The 21,436-nt window shown below is 33.3% G+C and overlaps 1 protein-coding gene across 1 annotated transcript in view; it reads left to right on the top strand.

Annotated features, from left to right (window-relative positions):
• The window catches only part of LOC129229533 (sodium channel protein para-like), a 180,100-nt gene that overhangs the window by 115,410 nt on the left and 43,254 nt on the right, over positions 1 to 21,436 (top strand). The window contains 1 exon segment of the mRNA XM_054863858.1: positions 285 to 446. Coding sequence (XP_054719833.1) covers positions 285 to 446 — 162 coding nt within the window.

Raw genomic sequence — 21,436 nt, 5'->3', positions numbered from 1 at the left:
AGTGGGCGCCGCAAGGTGACCCTAATTTTATACAATAGGGGCATCAAGGCGCCCCTCATGAAAATGTCGTTTTCGTGTTAATGTCGTGTTCCTTCAAAACGAGGGTCGTCTTGTGGCGCCCCCTCTTTTCGTAGCACAGGGGCAATTGCCCCGCTTGCCCCCGCCCCCTTGGGATGGCCCTGGGGTTTGACTGTATTTGTTTCAAAATATAACTTTATTTATTTGAATACTCATTAATTTTTCCATGCAAAATTCTAATGTTTAAATGTGTCCCCCGTTTTAAGGTACTGAACTTGTTCCTTGCCTTGTTGCTGTCATCCTTTGGTGCCTCTAATTTGTCTCAAGCTCCTTCAGATACAGCAGATACAAAGAAGCTTCAAGAAGCTATAGATCGTTTTTCTAGGGGTTTTCATTGCGTTAAAAATTTTTTACTACAAGCAGTAAAGGTAAGAAGGTCAAAGATGCATAAATTATGAAAATTATAATGATTTTTTACTGTAATTGTTTATTTTACTGCTTTAATTTCAGTATTTTTATGGTATTTTATCATATAATAAAGTATTTTTGTGCTTTTAAGTATTATTTTTGATTTACTTGCTTTCTTAAAGGGTTTTTCTATTCTTTGTAGCTAAGCCTAAAATGTGCTGATTTCTTGTTGTTAAGCCTGAGTGCTCTGTTAAGTGTGTAACTTGTTTATTTTAATTTACTGCTTGTCTTAGGATTTTGTAATTTTTGTACCTTTTTCTTCCAATACTTTCTAATTCTAATAATTAGTTTTATTTCTTCAATTTTGCATTTTTATATTGACTTTTAAGTGTATCATTTTGAGCTAGAATGGGGGTTATATGCATAATGAAGGAGGTTAAAAGTGGTAAAGGGGACAAGTGGATTTCTTGTGACCTATGTCAGATGTTCTGCTTGTTTAAGGGGAAGGACGAGTCTGAGAAGGATTTCATTTGCACTAACTGTGTTGAACTCTCAGAAATCAGAGTTAGGATGCTTACTTTGGAGGGTGAGTTAGCATTAGGCTGTAGGAGTGTAGATGGGGTAAACACTCCAGAGGGAAAGGGGGAAGTTAGTAAAAAGGAGGTGGGCATTAGCTGTGTGTTAGATAGTGGGAATATTCCAGAGGTAAAGGAGGAAGTTAGTAAAAAGGAGGTGGGCATTAGCTGTGTGTTAAATAGTGGGAAAATTCCAGAGGTAAAGGGGAACGCTATTGCTGAGGTGACAGACTGGGAAACTAAGGGTATAATTTTGGGAGATTCAATGGTGCGTGAGGTGGGAAACTCAATAGGCAGAGTTAGACGTAAGGTGGCTAGATGTTGTTTGTCAGGGGCTCGGGTGAGAGATGTAAATAGGGTTGCTGAAAAGAAGGGGGTATTTAATAAAGAGGATGAAATTACTCAAGGAAATTTGCGTTAAGCAAAGTATCAGGTTTATTGATGTGTGGAGTAAATGTAAACGCGATTGGATTGCTAGGGATGGCCTGCATCTGAGCTCAACAGGGGTCAAAATGGTTAGTGGTTTGGTTTTAGAGGCTTCAGAATCAAAAAACTAAGTTGGAATGGGGGGCATGGTTTTAGGAGCAGAAATCGAAAGGGTATTAACTATTTGGATTTTAGTAGAAACGGAAATAGGGTGGCTAATAAGAGAAAAGATTTTAACAGTTGGGATTCAAATAATCGTGCAGCATTAAATAAAAGTAAGATGGGCTTACTTATGGTTTTTTATACAAATGCTCGTAGTATTAGGAACAAGATGGAAGAATTGAAAAGCATAATTATAGATGAGAGGTTGGATATTATTGGAGTTACTGAGACATGGGCTACCAAAAGTGATGATGATTTATTATCTATTGCTGGGTATAATTTGTTTAGACAAGATAGAGTAGGTAAAAGAAATGGTGGGGTTTTATTTATGTCAGAGACACTTTAACTTGCAGTGAATTGGTAATTAATGATAAACCTAATGATATTGATATGATTTGGCTGGAGTTGATGAGCAATAAGGGAAATAAACTACGTTTAGGGAACATTTATAGGCCACCCAACTTAAGCCAGGGTCAAGATGAACAGAATTTTAGTATTATTAGTGACATTTCAAGCAAGGGGACAGTCATTCCCAGACAGCACGAAAAGTCCTTCGGACGTCCATTTTATGTCCTGAACGTCCAAATCTAGTCCGTTGTAAAAAATCGACGAAATTTGGCGATCCTTAGACACGTCTCGCAGGACGTCCCAAGGACAAACTTTTTTTTAGGCCTAAGGATGACCTAAAGTGATCCTTATCTTTTCAGGACGTACCACGGACTTTTTTTTAGATATCCTTGGGACTTATCTCTAAGGATATCCCGAGTCTCAACAAAATCAATCATTTTTAGGACATTCATCTCAAGTTGAACGAGAAATTTTATTTTATTAGTTTTCTCACTGAAATTTTCTAAAAATCCTAATGAACTATGATCTACAAAACTTAAACGAGTTACGAAAATAACATTTAAGTTAAATAAGCGTAAAAAAATTATTATTTTTTTTAGTTTATTATTTTTATATATTTTATTATTATTTATTTATTTATTTATTTATTTATTTATTTTTTTTGAGGGAAAAAAGTTTTTTGAAAAAGTACAGTTTTTTTAAATCACAATTAATTATGAAATAGGATGCTCAAATTAGCGAAAGAACTCATTTTAAAAAATCAAATAAATACAAAACACGCTTGTTTATCCATGATACTTTTTCAAATATAGGTTAAAGCGCGGTGGGAAATTCGATGACATGAGGACATCCTCGGGAGTATCACAAAAGGTAGTTCCAGGGATTAACTTTAGTCCTTTCAGGACGTACGAAGGATTTTCTTTTTTGACATCCTGCGGTCTTTGCCTTCGGATGTCCTGCGTATGAGAAAAATCAGTCGTTCGTAGGACTTTCTTGTCAAACTTCGAAAATTCTTATTTTTCGCATTTTGAGTGAAAGTAAATGTTATATGCTGCGTATAAAAAAAGTATTATTGATCTCAGAAATTTGTTGACTTCTAATATACTTTATTTAAAGGGGAAAAGTCGGTACTCTTACATTTACATATTAGTTTTAATTTTACTTCTTTGTTGTCAAAAAATGAAGTTATATAAGTATTTCACTTCTCAAAACATATTAATCGAAAGAAAAAAGGAATATTTTTACAGTAAAAAATGTGGAAATGTAAAAATGCAAATTTTTATGTGGAAAGGTAATAAAATGGACATAACATTTTTAAATCGGTTTATGATACTCAAAAATCCTGCATTTTGGCGATAGTAAAACAAAATATTACCAAAAACGTTGTTTTCTTCTCTAAAATTTAAAACATCAAAATTTGAACTGTATTTTGTTATAAATTTATTACATTAAACTTGATATTATTATACAATAATATTCCTCTAATGCAATTTTTTTTTCAAGTAATGGTTATTTATGGCGGTTTTTCTTTTTATTTTTGGTAATTAATTTTTAAAAAAGTAAAATATAATTTTATTCGCGCTTTTTTACCTTTATACATCACAAATTCAAATTGTAGTTAGAAATTATTATAAAAACGAAAAGAACCCCCAAATTTCCCTAACTATTTTTTTTTCTTCAAAGTGTTACATTTCAGGGTTTTAAAAAGAGTTTTCTGTTTTAAGCATAAACATTTGAATTTACCATTTTTAAATCATTCACTGAATTCTTTTTCATTTTTTACAAAAAAAAAGCAATTTTTTCAAGGTTAAAAAAAAATTCTTCCAACTTTGTCTCTTCTAAAATTCTTCAATCAAATGCATTTTATATCTCTTTGAGAACGAAATGTAAAAATTTAAATTGCTGTTCTAATTATCATAATTGCAAACAGAACGGATAAACCCTCAACTTTCTTTAACGAAATTGTAAACAATGGACAGACTTCAGGGCAAAAATGTCAGGCTTGTGTCATAATTTTAAACCAAATTATACATTTGAATTTACTATCATTATTTTAAAATCTATCACTGATGTGAAATTTTTTTTATTGTTTTGAACATATTTCCTGATTATTCCCAAAAAAAAAATTTTTTTTTGGATTTTCATTTTTTTCCCGCAAGATAAATAATTACGAAAAAAAAAAAAAAAAATACCTACGAAACTTTCATTTTTTTTTTTTTTTTCAAATTCTTCATCTCCGTATGCGAGATTTTGTAAGCTCTTAAAAAATCGCTTTTACCCACTCGGGGTTTGAACCTACACCCACAGGGTTACTAGGCTGAAACGCTACGGTGTACTCCAGTCTTGCTTGACAGTATGAAGTAACTTAAAATAATAAATGGCGTTTAACATATAAGGTTTCTGAAAGTTCTTTTGGGAATTTCGTTCTAATTTTGATCGTAAAAATAAAATTTATGACGTACAATGTTTTAAATCACGCACACTTTCAGTATTTCTTTTTTAAGTTAGCGCGAAAGATGGCGTTTGCTCATCGGTGAATTTGGCTGTTCAACACTCATATCTGATGCGCTTAATTCCATTCAATGGGGATTCAAAATTGCTTCTGAGCTTTACTTTAAATTAATATTGTTTTGCTGATATATAGCTTTAGTTGGTTTTTCAATTATGTACAATGATCAAAGTTTCACTATTGCAGTTTTGTAGGCTTAAGTTAGTTGGAATTTGAAATAAAAGTTGCTAAAGATCCCAAATTTAATCCAATATCGACTATCTGACCACAGGACTTACAAAAACGAAGCAATAAGCGATTAATTGTGCATTCGATCAGCAAATTGTATTTTTTTCATCGTTTTGACACTTATTACACTTTTTTCTGGCTTCTGTTATTCTGTACTTTGCACGTGCGAGCTTCAATGGCGGCCAGGAAACCCCGAGAAGAAAGCTGGAAAAGGTAGAGATTTTTAAAAATACAAGTAGTGTGATAAATTATTCCCAACAGATTTTAAATTTGCCCTTAGGGAGAAAAGAAACTTGAATTCCTACTGAGAAATCTAAAAATTCAGCTACAATATTATTTTTTTTTCAAGATTTTTTTCCGTGAAAAACACATTTATAATTTATGTTGGGGGGGGGGGGGGGGGGGAGGAATCGATAAAACTGAAAATTTTAAGAGAATGACCAGATTTTGAAAACAACGGTCATTTAAGGACTTGAAAGTAAGAAAAACGGGACTATTGGGCTTAATTGGCGTGGAACAAGCATGTGTAATATAATCAGACTTTCTTAAAATTATCTCTTACTAAAATCATTTTTATTGAATAAATTTTGAACTTATAATTACTCAAGTTATTAAGAACACCCGGAGATAACGAGCAAGTTGACTCGGAGTTTGGCTCTGTTTTTTTCAAATCATAAGCTAATTCATAAGGAAAAATAGGCGAGATACAAATGCGCTGCATTATACTAATTTCATACATTTTAAATACATATTTTCTTTTTGAAGGTGCAGTGCCCAGAACAGTCATCCGTTTACAATAGTTGCATAAAAGATAATTCTTGTAGACTTATATGAAATCCTTCCGAAAAAAAATATATATATATATTAATTTGAATTTTTGGCATCTTGAATTCAAATTATGTTTTTCGCAATCACAAGTGTGTGTGTATGAATGCGCGTGTGCGTTTGGGTAGGCGCATGTGTGTGGGTGCGTGTGTGTATGTATGCATGTGTGTGCGTGTTGTGTATGCAGTGCTGTGTGTGTACGCGCGTGTGTGCAGGTGTTTGTGTGTGTGTATGTAGGCATATGTGTTTGTGTGCAGGCATGAGTGTGTATGTATATGTGTGTGCGTAGGAGTGTGTGTTTGTGTCCGTGCGCAGGCATGAGTGTGTGTATATGTGTGTAGGTGTGTGTGTGCTCAAGAAAAAAAAAAGCGCTTCTAATTATAAATTCGGTAGTATTTTAAAATTAGGGGACTTTTAATATGCCTAAGTACTGAGACTATTTTTGAGAATATGAGGTCAAAAACCTCTATACAGGTTGCCCCCAAAATTCGAGAACATGTGGTCGATTAGCAATACAAATCCATAGCCAATAATGGTGCCCCCCCCCCCCCCCCCTTCGAGTAAAGGCGCACCCTCTAAAAATCACGAAGACCCCCCTTTAAAAAGAAAAAAATACCTCTCAAAACACCCCCTCCCCCCCCCAATTTTAATGGCGAAGTCTGCGCCATGACCCCCCCCTCCCTTCCCCCCTAGGTGGGCACACCTGCCACAAGACTGGGTTGTATATGCATAGCTAAGCTATAAGGACTCTTTGAATCTATAATTACTTACTATTTTTTAATAATATGTCGAATGAAAAAAAGGGGGGGGGGGATGAAAACATATTTGTTGAAGAAATTTCTTTTGTGTCAAATTTTTGTCAATGTCCAAAAATTAGTACATAAGCAATCCTTGCTCATATCATATGTATACAGTGAAACTCCGATTTTATGTTCTCTGTATCCACGTTTTCCTCGCATTAAAATCGGGTCCCATTATCGGGCCATGTATTTCCCGTATTTTGCGTTTTTTTTAACCCAGTCTCTTAAGAAACATAAAATTCGGGTTTCACTGTGTTATTATAAACTGTATGACATATTTCAGAACTGTTATAAAGATTACTAAATATTGTTCTTAGTCATTTTAGAATTTAGTCAAAAGCCAACAGGGGTGCCCAACGCCTAAGGGCACAGGTGCAGGGGCGTAGCTAAGGGGGAGTTTTGGGGACAAAACCCCCCCGAAAAGTTAGTCTCGAAAAAAAAAGAGAAAAAGAAGAGAGAAGAGAAAGAAAAAAAAAAAGAAAAGGGAAAAATTCCAAGCGATTATACATATATATATATATATATATATATATATATATATATATATATATATATATATATAAGAAGTAACCTCCCCGCCCCGAAAGTCGGGTCTAGCTACGCCACTGCACAGGTGCACCTCCCTCTATATCGTGGAGACCCCCTCCGAAAGCAGAGGCCCCCAAAATGAGAAAAATAGCCCCCCAAAACACCCCCCCCTAAAAATTTGAATGGTGCAGTCTGCGCCTTACCTCCCCTAGGTGGGCATCCCTGAAAACCAATAAAAAATTGTAACTGCAAAGGTATAAGAAATTATCGCTTATTTTTATTACGAATCATTTAAAAAAAACGAAAATGTTTAGGAAAAATAATGTAGTTTGACTTTACAACAGTAAAAAGTAATAAAATCAAAATCGTTAAAGGGAAACCAGAAATTGTCCCAATTGAGTCCCCAAAAATATTTATAATAATCCCCATATCGTTTCTGGATTTTAGGACACATCTGAAAACTGACGTTCAGAAATACGATCACCTTAACTAAGAAGGGAAAAAATGAATCGAATTTGATTTGTATTTGAAAAATGAAGCATTCGAATGAATCTAGAAAAGAAAGTAACACGAGGCAATTGAAAAAAAAAAAACTGGAGGCATTTCACCATTATCTTTTTCCCTCGCTCTGATTGTCTGCAGTTAACTGCCACCGTGATGCTTTGTTTACGCTCGAGAGTGAAATGAGTTCTTGCAGCACGTGGCCGGCTGTGCCGCTTGAACCTTACTTAGGATATAGGTAAGTTTAATTACTTTTATTTTATTTATTAATATTGCTAAAGTTTAACTTTTACTAAAAGAAAAAAAATTAGTTAAATTTTCATAATTTTCGCAATGATTAAAAAAAAAAAAACTTAAGTCTCTCATAACACATGCGCTACTGAATTTCATTTCAACCTGATTTTTTTGTGTACGCTGAAAGATTGTTTTATTTATTATGTCTTGGATGGTATGAAAAGAATCAAGAGAGATTTTAATTCTGAGGGAAAATTATTAATTGGTTTAATACTTTTACCAATCAGAAATTATACTGTTCCACTATATTCGCTCGTAATCTTTTTAACTAGAGTATTACATTTAAGTACAATAATGTGCATGTCATGTGACATGCACATTGTTAACGTATCAAAATATTTGTATCAGGCATTGTATTTCTATCATATTACGAATATTTAATTAAATGCAATAGCAGGGGGGGGGGGGTCTTAAAAATTCCTATGTGTGAGCAATTTTTTTTTACTCAAGTTTATTTTTAGAGTTATGTTTGAATTTCCTTGAATGTTATGTAGTATATATTACATTTAAATTTTCTCAGATTATGTAAGTAGTATATCTTTTAATTATGTAAAACAAATCTATTGGTAAGATACATGTTTATCTACTACAGTAAAACCTCGCTACAACGCTATCCGATACAACGATAATCCCTCTACTACAATAATATTTCGTGGTCCCGGTGAACCCGCATAGGAATTAATGTTATCCTCCTCTCAATATTGCGATATTCTCTATAGCAATAAACCCCTGTAAAACGATTTTTTTTTTAATTTTTAACCCCCCTTTTTTACGATAATTTGGTTTTAAATAATGAAAAATATCCTATTTTATCAACCTTTGTCATTTTTTCCGGTTTTCTTCGACAAGAGAAGAATTACTGATTATTGTGTACTTATTCCTTTTCACCACTGTAAGAATTATTAAAAATGTTACATATACCCATTTTTGAACTTCAAAATTTTTAGTAAGAACAGCATTCAAATCATATTAACAAAATACTCAAGAAATCCTACAAAATGGTGATAATAAGCAAGGTTTAGTAGAACAAATTTAAAATTCCTTTTTTAAATCTGTAATAATTGAACTCATTCCTATGGAGGACAGGAGAATGACATGAGGGGACAAACTTTAAAATGACGTTACTTGATTATTTAAATAATTAAATTTAGTTCAAAGATGTTATTTTACACCTTTAAGTATGCTTAATTTAGTACTACAAATTAAATTATGATTTAACAAATTAAATATTGATATAACATTTTTGAATAATTTAAGTATAATTTGAGAAACGAATGGGGGTATGACAAAAGAGTGACTTTCTGGTTATTCAAAAACTTTTGTTGGGAAAAAAATGAGTTATTGTTTTAATAGGAAGGTAATAACATCGGAAAAGTTATTTCCACCTATTAAAAAAAGGAAATAAAATTGCAGGCCAAACAATCCTTGTGATAGGCTCCCGAGACGTAATATTGTTAGGATTTTTATTATAACCCAAATACATTTCTACCTAGATATTGTATACTATAACATTAAAATGGAGCACTCTATCGTATTTCCAAAATATGTAGGCCCTCGATATAACAATATATCCCTCTACAACAATATATTTCTTTGGTCCCCAAAATATCGCTGTAGCGAGGTTTTACTGTATATGGTTTCTTTCTGAATATTATGATCTGCATTAAACTTGTTATTTTTTATTAATATTTCAAGGTTCTGTCATTATTTTCAATTTCAAATAAATTTTGTGTTGCATCATTAGGGGCTAATTAATTACTGCCTGTAAATTCTATTTAAATGCAAGCTTGGATTTTAAGAGAACTTGAATTGGGGTTGGTTTACTAAATATTTAAAACTTGGTTATATTTTTAACATAAATTGCAATATTGTAAGCTTTTTTATTTTTTCATGATATTTTTTTTAAATGTTTCTCTTCAGAAACATATTGCTTGAAGTGCCATCCATATTTTCATGAAAATAATTGATAATTTCTAATAATTGGATGCTGAATGGTAGCTTAAAAAATGTTGAAATTTTCAGATAGTTTTCTCCTACTGTTCCTGTAATTAAAAATTTTCCAAGTTATACTTGTTTTTTTGAGCAATCACGATTGCTTATTGTTTTCATTTGACTGTTTTTGGCGTGCTATCATTTTTCCCACCGGCGCGGCGCCACCCTCTGCCAGCACCACCCGTCGCGTCGACGGGCTCCTCACGATGCTGCTCCTCTAGCGAAAACCGTCTCCAGGTTGCGTCCATATCCTACACACACACGCATACATACATGCACCAACACACACAAACACATACACAAACACCACCATGCACACACATACCCCTACACACAAACACATACACACATGCATGCATACAGACACCTACACACACGCATGCATACAGACACCTACACACACACGCATACATACACCCCCCCCCACACACACATTCATACACAGAACTACCCACACACATGCCAGCACTGAGACACAAACACACATGCCTACACACACATACACATACCCCTACACACAAACACACATATCCCCCCCCCCCCCCCATACACGAATACATACACACACTCGTGATTGCGAAAAACATAATTTGAATTCAAGATATCAAAATTCAAATTAATTTTAATTTTTTTTTTCGTTTATATTATTTTTTTTTTAATTTGTAACTTGAAAGAATATTTAGACTTTCCTTAAATTATCTCTTGTTAAAATCATTTTTGTTTAAAAAAAATTTGAATAACTCAAGTTATGAAGAACACCTGGTGTTAAGGAACTAACTTGCTCTTAATGTAACCAGGTTAAACTATTTTAAACTATTTTTTAGTCTTAGTATCAATATCAAAATTAATTATTTTGCCTAGTGAAATATCTAATAGTTTTTTTTTTTAATCATAAATTAATTCATTTCAATTTGCTTTTTCTATGTGTTGAATGGCTCAAGAGACTGATCATGCTGCATAGCATAAGATGCCCTAAAAGAAGTTGAACACCTAAGACAACGTCTATCAGGCAAGTTTAAAATTTTATATGTTTATCAATGCCTTAATTTGATATTATTTCATTATTAACTTTTTCCAATATTTTTTATATACTTTTTTTTAAGGCTGTTGTTAGTTGTATTTTTCCCATGCAAGCAGAACCTAATAATTACGATAAACCAGTGGTGCCCAACCGTTTCGTACCCAAAGGCTGCACCTCCTTTTAAAATGCTTTCCATTCTCTCATAAAAACACATATGAAAATTTTAAGTATTTAAAATTTTTCCTATTAACATAAAAAATAATATAGGAAATTATATGGAAATTAAACTCATAGTGGGAGATGCTCTATGCTCCTTTTATTTATTGCACTGCTTTTCAGGGATCAATTTCTGAATATTTAACTCCAAACTTTATATTGTCATGAATTTGCTTTCATATTGTTGCTTTTAATCTAAACAACAGGCCACATGTATCAACTTCTCTGGCCGTAGGCTGGGTACCACTGCTATAAACTAAAGAAATAGTCATACCTTACTGCTTCAAGTTCTAGGCTTCACTCTATCGCATTTTTTAAAAAAATATGTTCATTATTTTTTTCTAATGGGCTCGTGTTGATTCTTCTGAGGGGCTACAGTTAAGTTTTAGTGAGGTGATAAAAACGGCCGAAGAGAGTGTCAAGCACCATGATGTCATGAATTTCTATTGACTCTTGACTGTTAAAATACTTATTAAGCTGTGCATGTCATGGACGCCCATATGAAAAATTTTGAGAGTGGCAATATTTCCCCCATGGTTTAGCAAGATATTTTTCCCATGAAAACTGATTTCAGATTAGAGTTATTAAAATTTGACATTTTTAATAACTTATTCATTAATGGCTGGATCAGAATTCTTTTATATATTTTTTCAAAAGAAAAAGTACTAAAAACAGAAGGAAGCTCTAATTTCAAGGGGGGTAAGTGGGGGCTTGAGCCCCCAATTACCCTCCTATATGGGCTCCCATGGTGCAATCACTGACAGTCAAACTAAGCAGAAAATGCTAAGGAAAATATAAAACTACACAAATTGGAAAGGCCCGGCCGATGTTTTAAAAATATATTATACTGCTCGACATTGAAAATGCAACAGCAAGAAGGAATGTTCAGAAATTTATGTAAATTTTAGGTTAGACGTTGAGTTATGTAAATGATGTGAGATGCGCAGCTCTCTGATGCACGTGAAGTAAGATATAAGGGAAGGAACTTGCAGAATGGGCAATATTCGTGTGGTTATTTCTGACTGCAGTATTATCGAAGAAATTTTGTTTTTGTAACACGAGAGAATGCCAGGCCACCATCAACGAAGGCACTTCAAGGAGATAGACGATTTTGCGAGGGGTAATTTGTTCGGACTGAGAAGGGGAGGTTGGTCCGAACGTCAAATCGCAGCTGATACCAACATGGATGCAAGCATGGTGCATCGGCCGTGCCGAAGATGGTTGAAACAACGCAACGTGGCAAGATTGAGGGGTGCAGGGGCAGCCATAGTGATGTCAGATCGCGTGGATCGATGCATCCACCGACAAGCTGTAGCAGACCCACAAGTCACTTGTTCCTCGATTCTGCAGCAGGTGCAAGATACCCTGAATGTTCCGTGCCAACCAGAACAATTTCCCGTCGTTTGGTCGCATGTGGTCTGCAATCAGTGTCCGCTAAGAAGACTGCCATTGACCCCACAACATAGACAGCAACGTTTAGTATGGTGCCGGACTAGAGCGACGTAGATGACAGAATGGCGAAATGTCATGTTCTCAGATGAATTCCGCTTCCATTTATCCAGTAACAGATCTAATCTAGCAGTAACTGGAACCTCCCACCGCACAACAACGTGGCATAATGGTTTGGGGCGAAATTGTGAACAATTCCATATCACCTCTAGTTCGTATACAGGGCACTATGATGGTCCAACAATACTTGGATAATGTGCTGCGGCCTGTGGCAATCCCTTACTTTTAAGGGCTACCTAATGCAATATTTCAGCAGCATAACGCCCGACTACATAGTGCTCGCATCTACCAACATGCTCTATGAAACACACAAATGCTTCTCTAGCCACCATACTCTCCTGACCTGTCACCAATCGAACATGTGTAGGATGTGATTGAACGCCGTTTGCAGACTCTGTCCCTGCTTCGTTCAGAAGAGGAACTTTGGCAAATGGTTGAAAGGGAATGGAGAGCCATCCCTCTGGACACCCTTATTGACTCTATGTGTAGACGTGTTTCTTCGTGTATCGCTGTACCGGGTGGTCCTACATCCTACTGAGCCGACGTTGTTCTCGCTCTGTATTCTGCCTATCATTTTGAAATGAAGATAATTTATTATTCCTTGCTGTCTCCGTCTTTTTTTCAAACTTCATCACTTTCTGACCACTCCTCCTTGGTGTTGCATTTCATTTTTACATGTTTGGTGGAACTTCAGCGACCTGGCAGAGGTCTCAAATGTTTTTAATTAGCCAAAACATTTTTTAACAAACAATAGATGTCAATACACAACTTTTCCCACCACAAGCAATTTTTAAAATATTGCATAATAGTTTTTGCATATTTGGGAAACTTTCAAGGTACTGGCGTGGGATCTAAATATATTTTGATTTCCAAAAAAAAATAAATTACACCAGTATTTGATGCAAGTACACAACTTACCCCCACCACAGGCGTTTTTGATTTTGAAAAAAGTTAAAATCGACCCACCCTAGTATATAGGGGTTTTTTTTTCCTTTTAGTATGGAACACTTATGTGAAAAAATAAGGTGAAGTTTCTTGTTAGTAACATCATGCTATTTCTGAAATACATTTACACTAAAAAGAATAAAATAATAGAATTCTTTTAAAAAAATACTAAGCACTTTTTATAATGCACTAAAAAGGGCAAAATAACTTTTCTGGGCCAGAAAGGACACTTTAAGTATTCCTGTAATTTTCAAGTATTCCAAGAAAAACACTTTAAAGAAAAGTGTGGTTCATGTCATACAGAGAATGTCTTATCATTATCTAACTTTCAATCATAAATTTAAATGTTGAAACATGCATATTTTTCTTAATAGGAAAGATTGGTTTAAAATGACTTGAGCCGCACTTTTCTTCGTTTGGTTTTATTTTCTTAGAATAATTGCAAAATACAAGAATACTAAAATTGCTCTTTCTGACCAAGAAAAGTTATTTTGTCTTTTTGAGTGCATTATGAAAAGTGCTTAGTATTTTTTAAAAAATTCTATTATTTCTGAATACAATATTTTTATGTTTATCTCTTTTTACTTTCAATTAGGTAACTTTTGAAATCAACAATAATTTCCTGCCTGTCATGATTTATAAAGAAAAGTTATTATCGTAGTAACTTTTTACTACAGTGAAGCACTGTTTATACATATCTTTTTTATACATTTTTGAAATTGGTCCCTGCAAAGTCGAATACACATTAGCCTATACCTGTTATACGTTTTTTTTCATTTGTACACTTTTTTCATACAGTCCCTTCAAAAAAGTATAAGCAGTGCTTGACTGTATTTACATGCTGGTTATCAGAAATCAAGGACATGTTCTACTAGATAAAATTTAATTTTGATATGGAGAATTTAATGAATATATTTTTCGAAATTTAGCAGTTATTTTCCCCTTATTTGAATCGCAATATATATATTGAAGTTTTTTTCTTTAGTTATTGTGTTTGAATTTTCCTTAGAAAACATAGAAAAAAACTGATAATCATTTTAATCATCTCTGCTATCCAAATTTGAGTAGAATTTTGTGTCATAAAAATATAGATTGCATCTTAATCTACTTTTGTAGATTCTAGAATTTTGTATCTTAACCCTTTTTTGTTTATTTCCTTGCGTTTGTAACCTTTGAACCATATTCCCAGTTACTGTATTGTTTTCCATTTCATATTAATTTCTTGTGTAACAATACTTATTATTGAAAAACTGTTATTTCAGTATTTTTTTTTCTTTAACAATATTTAAATTTGGTGCTATTATCTTAATCTAAAAACCAGTCTTCCATAGTATAGACAAACGTATGAACGGCGTTCGCAGAAAATGTTTGGCTCTGCAGAATTTTTTTTCAAATTGCTAGCAATCAATATATATATATATATATATATATATATATATATATATATATATATATATATATATATATATATATACATACATATATATATATATATATTAAGGGATTTTTTTTTAAAAATCCTAGTTTATTTCTGAAAGTCTTTTTCCAAAAGCCTTTTAAAATTCATGTGTGAAAAAAATAATGGTTTTGGCAGTTTTCTTCAGTTGGTGAAAAATAAGCAAACTTTATTATTGCAAAAAAAAAAATAAAAAATAAATAAATAAATAAATAAAAAATAAATAAATAAAAAATAAATAAAGATTTAAAGCTTGCCTTTTTTTTTTTTTTTTTTGGCCTCTTTCATTATTTGAATATAGATTTAATTCTTTATTCAAGGACATGGGTGCCATATGCAAAATTGTAAGAGGGGGGGCTTAGATATTTTCTGCATGGTTTAGCAGGATATTTTCCCCATAGACTCCGATTTCAGTACATATTAGAGTTATAAAAGTTCTACATTTTTGATAAATTATTCATTAATGGCTGGAAAAGAAATGTTATTATATTTTTGCAAGGAAAAAGTACTAAAAGCAAGGAAGTTCTAATCTTGGGGGGGGGGGGCTTCTGCCTCCCCTGCCCCCTTATATGGGTGCCTTTGTTCAGAGGTGAGTAAGGCAAAATAATTATTTGCAGAAAATTTTTCAGTTAGAATTTGTGTTCAAATAAAGCTTTCCATTTTATCTAAGTCTGCTAAAAACCTTGTGTATCTCAAAAGTGAGTCTATGAAACATCAACATAATGGTAGTACAATTATTGTTGTATTTTCTGCACAATAATGTAGCACAGCAGGCCCTGCATATTGAATTACGAAACCAGTATGAAGTGCCTTCACGAAGTACTTCATAGTTGTCTTTCGAGTGGGAGAAAACTGGGGCAATTATCACACTAAAATAGTCTGTTCAGTTATCACAAAACATCTAATCTCTGTTCTCAATGAATGGCTTGGCACCTTGAAGTCCTGCGCACCTATACCGTTTGCACAGTTCATGAGTATTGGATATCAGGGTGTTCCCCCTGACAAATTACATTTCAGGGATAACCTTTCTCATGCAGCAGCTGATGCAGTGCTGGACTTGGTCATCTCTGTTTAGAATCTTTTTGGATAATATTTTACTGTTGAAAAATCAAAATACTGAAACACTTAATTTCTCATTTAAATTTAGCAGTATAACTGCTAAATAAATAAAGAAGTAGAATTTCGAAATAAAATTTATGGAACCGAAGTCTTTATCCCAAGTTTTCAATAATTGTGTAATAATACTATGGGCGCTGACTTAAGTTTTTGAAATATTTTTTGCAAATGCAAAAATTTATTGCCTTTTTAAGATAGACAAATATTGTTCAGGATGTAATACATGTTAATAATAAACAAGTTCTCAAAGGAAAAAAAAAAACTTGAGAGAAAGAAAGTTTCAAAAAGTTTATTTTATTTTCCCTCTCCACCCCTTTATATTTTATCAAGGCATTCAAATAATTAGTTGTTTACATATATTTCTTTTATCTATCCAGGATTGGTGAAAGGCGCAGAAAAGTTAAGTGATGCAACTTCCGGATCTTCATGAATATGATCAAATTTTTCTATTGTAATATATGTTTTAGTAATAAATTTTTTCTCACATAAATTGGTGTGTTTACTTTGTTTCTTTTTCCTATGTGTTTAACATGTTTCATTTAAGCTTGCAAATTAAAATCCATGTGTGTATAAGAATGCAAAACTTGAAACAAAAGCTAAAAATAGGAATCATGTTTATATAATGTATTCAAATATTATATTTTTATATTTTGCCAGCTTAATGCAGCTTGAAAATCAATTCATAATTGATAGTTTGTTGTATAATAAAAAAAAATCTTCAGGTGTTTTCAGAACAAAGAAGAAAAAGAAATCAATGCAAATTATTAACTTGAATTGATGTGCCATTGTCAAATCCTGATATTGAGGATGAATAATAATTAATTAGTAAATAAGTTAGTATTTGATAAATTAGTTTTTGTGATAATAAATAATTGGGATTTGTTTATTAAGCTTCAACATAATTGATGAGAATACGTGAAGTTTGGAAGTAGAAAATAGCTAGCAGTTATTATTTAAACAATATTTTTATGTAAACCATTTTATTTTTAAAAATTGCTGTATGCAGCAAAATAACAGTCATTATTGATAGTGTATACTAAAAATGATGTCATATATGATATTACTTTCAGGTATTTCCAAAAGGAGCAAAAAATCTGTGTATTTTAACTTAGTGAACTTTGTAAAGAAATAAAAATTAAGAGAAAATTAGAAAACTAATCAAATAATATAAAATACACACACACACAAAAAAAGGTAAGTAATTGTTTTACATGTAAGCTTTTTTTACAGGGATTGCTACTTACTAAGCTTCAAGGTAATGATCTAAAAATACAATGAAGAATGATTTTAGAATAATAGATTCAATTCAAAAAGTTTAAATAAATTGCTTTAAGTGTGATTGCAAAAGATTTGAAAATATTAGAACTGCATGAAGACTGCTGCATCTTAAAGTGCAGCTTAAATTGAATACATGCTTGAAAGTCATACACTTAGCGGGATGGCAGAACCAGAATTGTTTCAAAAGAACAAAAAAAAATTTCTTTTTAAATTTTCGATTTTTCCTTTCAAATTAAAGTTAAAAAAAAAAAAAAAAACTTTTGGTATGTTTTTTTTTTTTTTTTTTTTTTCCAAATGAGAATGATTTAAAAATATGTTAGAGCAATTTCAAACAAGAATGTTTTACTGTTCAATAAATTATAATCTGGTATATATTCAACAAAAACTAAGAAAATCTTGCTCATTTAAAGTTTTTTATATATATAGTACGTGAAACACTTGATATAGTCCAATTAACATCCTGAAAAAGGTCAATATATGAACGGCTATAGTTCGTAGGACATCTTTCGGACATTTGATTTAGCCCATTTAACGTCCTGAAGAAGGCCAATATATGAACGGCTATAGTTCGTAGGACATCTTTCGGACATTTGAATTAGTCCGATTAACGTCCAGAGGATCGACCACAAAAGGCATGGTCCCAGACATCGCCGAAAAATGATCGACTGACATCATTTGGACAACCTGGGGATAATGTTTTTTTTTACGTCCTGAGGATCACGAAATGCTTAAGTCCTCGGGACCAGGCCGGACATCATAGGGACGAACTGGGGAAAAACACTTCGCGGACATTGAACGGTCCCTGGGATGTCCCTCGATGAGAACGGGATGAAATTCAAACGTCCGGAGGATAACCTAATGTTTTGAGTTAGTCCTGAAATGATGTCAGTAGGACGTCCAAAGGACTAAGTTGTGCTGTCTGGGTTATAATGGGAGATTTTAATTTTCCAGGAATTGATTGGAATAATTTTTTCTATAGTAATAGCAGAGAAGAGGGATTTTTGAAAGCAATTGGTCACTGTTTTTTAGATCAAATTGTAACTCAGGGTACTCGACAGGACATGATTTTGGATCTAGTTTTCTGTGATATGGAAGGTTCTGTTCAGGGGTTATGTGTAGGGGAACACATTGGAGACAGTGACCACAACAGTATTAGGTTTGGGATTAAATTTGATACGCACAAAGTAGAGAATTTTAGGTTTGTGCCCAATTTCAGAAATACTGATTTTGTGGCACTTAGGCAGAGTTTGAAAGCAATTTTTTCTTCTGGATTGGACAGTAGCGATGTGAATCTTCAGTGGGCAGAGTTTAAAGAAAAGCTAGCGAAAACGGTTGGGGATCATGTTCCTTTTAGGAGAAAGGGTGTCAACACTAAAATTTGGCCAATGTGGTTCTCCAGGGAAACTAAAGACGCTCTAAATTACAAGCAAGCTGCTTTTCATAGGTTTAGAGAAACTGGTCACAGTGCAGATAGGCTCCAATATTGTAAGGCAAGGCGTAAATTTAAGTATTTGGTGCGGATTCAGAAAAGAGAGTTGGAGCAAAGACTGGCAGATAACATAAACAGGAATCCCAAGAGGTTTTTTGCATACGCTAATTCGGGGAAGTTCGAAATAGTCATATTGGGCCACTGGTTGATGAGCACGGAATTTTAATTCAGGATGATAGTGATATTGCTAATGTTCTTAATAACTTTTTTTCGAGTGTTTTTAACGATAACTGTATCTCAACAGTTAACACCAACAAGACACAAGCTATAGTACAGCTTGAGGACTTTGTATTTTCCAGGGATGACGTTTTACTTCATTTGAAAATAAATTAAAGAGACTAAGGCTCCGGGACCTGATAATATTTATCCAAAAATTTTAGTGGAATGTGCGGAGGAATTAGCAGATGTAATCGTAAATATTTTCAATGCTTCTTATAACTCGGGGACAGTGCCAGAGGACTGGAAGCTGGCTAACATTACACCGCTTACAGAAGCCTGTAGATGTTGTTTACATTGATTTTCAAAAAGCTTTTGATAAGGTACCGCATGTTGCTCTACTTAGCAAATTAGCTGATATAGGAATAGGAGGGAAAACTTTCATTTGGGTAAAAAACTGGTTGACCGGAAGGAAACAAAGGGTAGTTGTAAGGCGAAATTATTCTAATTGGAGTGAGGTTTTAAGCGGGGTTCCTCAAGGATCAGTGTTAGGGCCTGTTTTGTTCATTGTTTTTATGAACAATATTCACAAAAATATTTCTGGGAACATGAATTGTTTTGCTGATGATGTCAAAGTTATGGGGACTGTAGATAATGAAGAACAAGCAAAACAGCTGCAAGAGGATCTAGATCATATTGGGCTGATAAATGGGGTATGGCTGTTAATGATGGGAAATGTCAAGTGCTACATTTAGGGCATGGAAATAAGTGTACAAGTTATTATTTGCAAGGTTCAGTCATTAGTCAGGCAGACAAAGTTACTGATCTGGGGGTCTTAATAAGTCAGGATTTAAAGTTTAGCCAACAGTGCAGCATTGCTAGTAACAAGGCCAATAAGATGCTTGGGTTTATCAATAGATCTATTTCAAACAAATCTAAAGAAGTTCTTCTGCCCTTATATAGAAGTTTGGTAAGACCTCATTTGGAGTATGCTGTTCAGTTTTGGTCTCCTTATCTTAAGAAAGACATTAATGTATTGGAAAGGGTTCAAAGGCGAGCTACAAGCCTAATAAATGGACTTTCTCACTTAGACTATGATTCCAGGCTTAGAAGGTTAAAAATGTACAGTCTTGAGCAAAGAAGAGACCGAGGGGACATGATTCAGTTGTTTAAATTTATTAAAATGAAAGATGTTACGGGGCTGAAGTTTAGCACTGAAAACGGGACAAGGGGTCATTGTTTTAAGCTATTTAAATCTCAGGCTAACATGGATATTAGGAAAAATTATTATTATAGCAGGGTAGTGGAACCTTGGAACAGTTTACCGGAAGAGGTGGTAATGAGCAAGGGAGTAGATAGTTTTAAGAGGGCCATTGATCTTCACTGGGGATTGTAAATTGACTAGGACCAGTCTAGCTGGGCCCAGAGCCTGTTGCTGGTCGTCACTTTTGTATTTGTATTTTTAAATTAGACTTGTCATGTAATGATTTTATAGTTCTTTGCTACTTATTGAGTCAGCTCTCATCAGTTTGAAATATATGCCATTCATTTTAAAACGTATAATATAAACAGCTAATTTTATTTATCATAATGACTTTTGAAGATGATCATATGCCTCCCACAACTGCTCCCTTTTCTCTAAAAATCGCTTTTTTAGTTTCAACTCCCTAAGTCTCCTTCATGCCCTCTTTTCCCCCTTTTTCCTTTAAAATTTCTGCTTAATTTTAAATTTTCTTTGTAACCTTTTTAATACACTTGTATATTTTTTTTCTGAAAAAAAAAATGAATGTGGTATTTGCAGCCATACTACGATAATTTGGAATTTCGAATCAAATGGAGACACAATTTGAAAGTATTGGTTAGGTGTAATATCAATTGAACATAGTTTATCGTTCTACACAAAAGTAAGTTTAACTTTAAAAAAAAAAATCAGGCGATTAATCTGCTCAAATTCATTCAGCATAGTTTCTTGTTCTACACGAAAGTAATTTTATTTTTTAGAAAAAGCATCTGATTGCAGATGATCGTTGAAGCTTTCGATTACCTATTAATCAGTGTATCCCGAATTTTAACCTTTACCAGTTTTAATTAAGGTCTCTTTTTATTTATAAGATTTTTGATCCATTTTGGCCCTTTTTAAAAAGATTTTAAGACTGTGGCAGGGGGGAGGGATTTTAGGTCCCTTTTACCCTAGGAACAAACTAAAAATCTGTTAAGAGCCCAGGATTGACATCATAAATATTAGCATAATAGCTCATGGTGGTCTAAGGCTTTCATCAGTGCATTTCGTTTGACTCTTGTATCAATGTCTGGATTTTCCCCCAATATTAACAGTGTCAAACCCATGCTATACATTCTCTCTCTCTAGTTATCTTAACCTGGGTCTTCCACGAATTCTGCTGATTCATAAATGAAATATTTCATTGATATTACTTCAAATATGCACAAACTCTCATTCTTTGCAACATAAATCAGCTGAATTAAAACCTTATCTTTTTTTTACATTTTGTGTGTAGCTTTGTACTAAATCTTTTCAACTATTGTTGATTTTTATGACTGCAGATGTTTATCTAACTTACTTCTTTCAAATATAGCAAACATTTTTTTTTTCTAATTTCCTAGTCTTTTGTGTTTTT

The sequence above is a fragment of the Uloborus diversus genome, chromosome 1 (genome assembly GCF_026930045.1).
Source record: "Uloborus diversus isolate 005 chromosome 1, Udiv.v.3.1, whole genome shotgun sequence".
Lineage (NCBI taxonomy): Eukaryota > Metazoa > Arthropoda > Arachnida > Araneae > Uloboridae > Uloborus > Uloborus diversus.
Note: the sequence above shows the minus strand (reverse complement) of the source record. Positions and strands in the feature narration are given on the sequence as shown.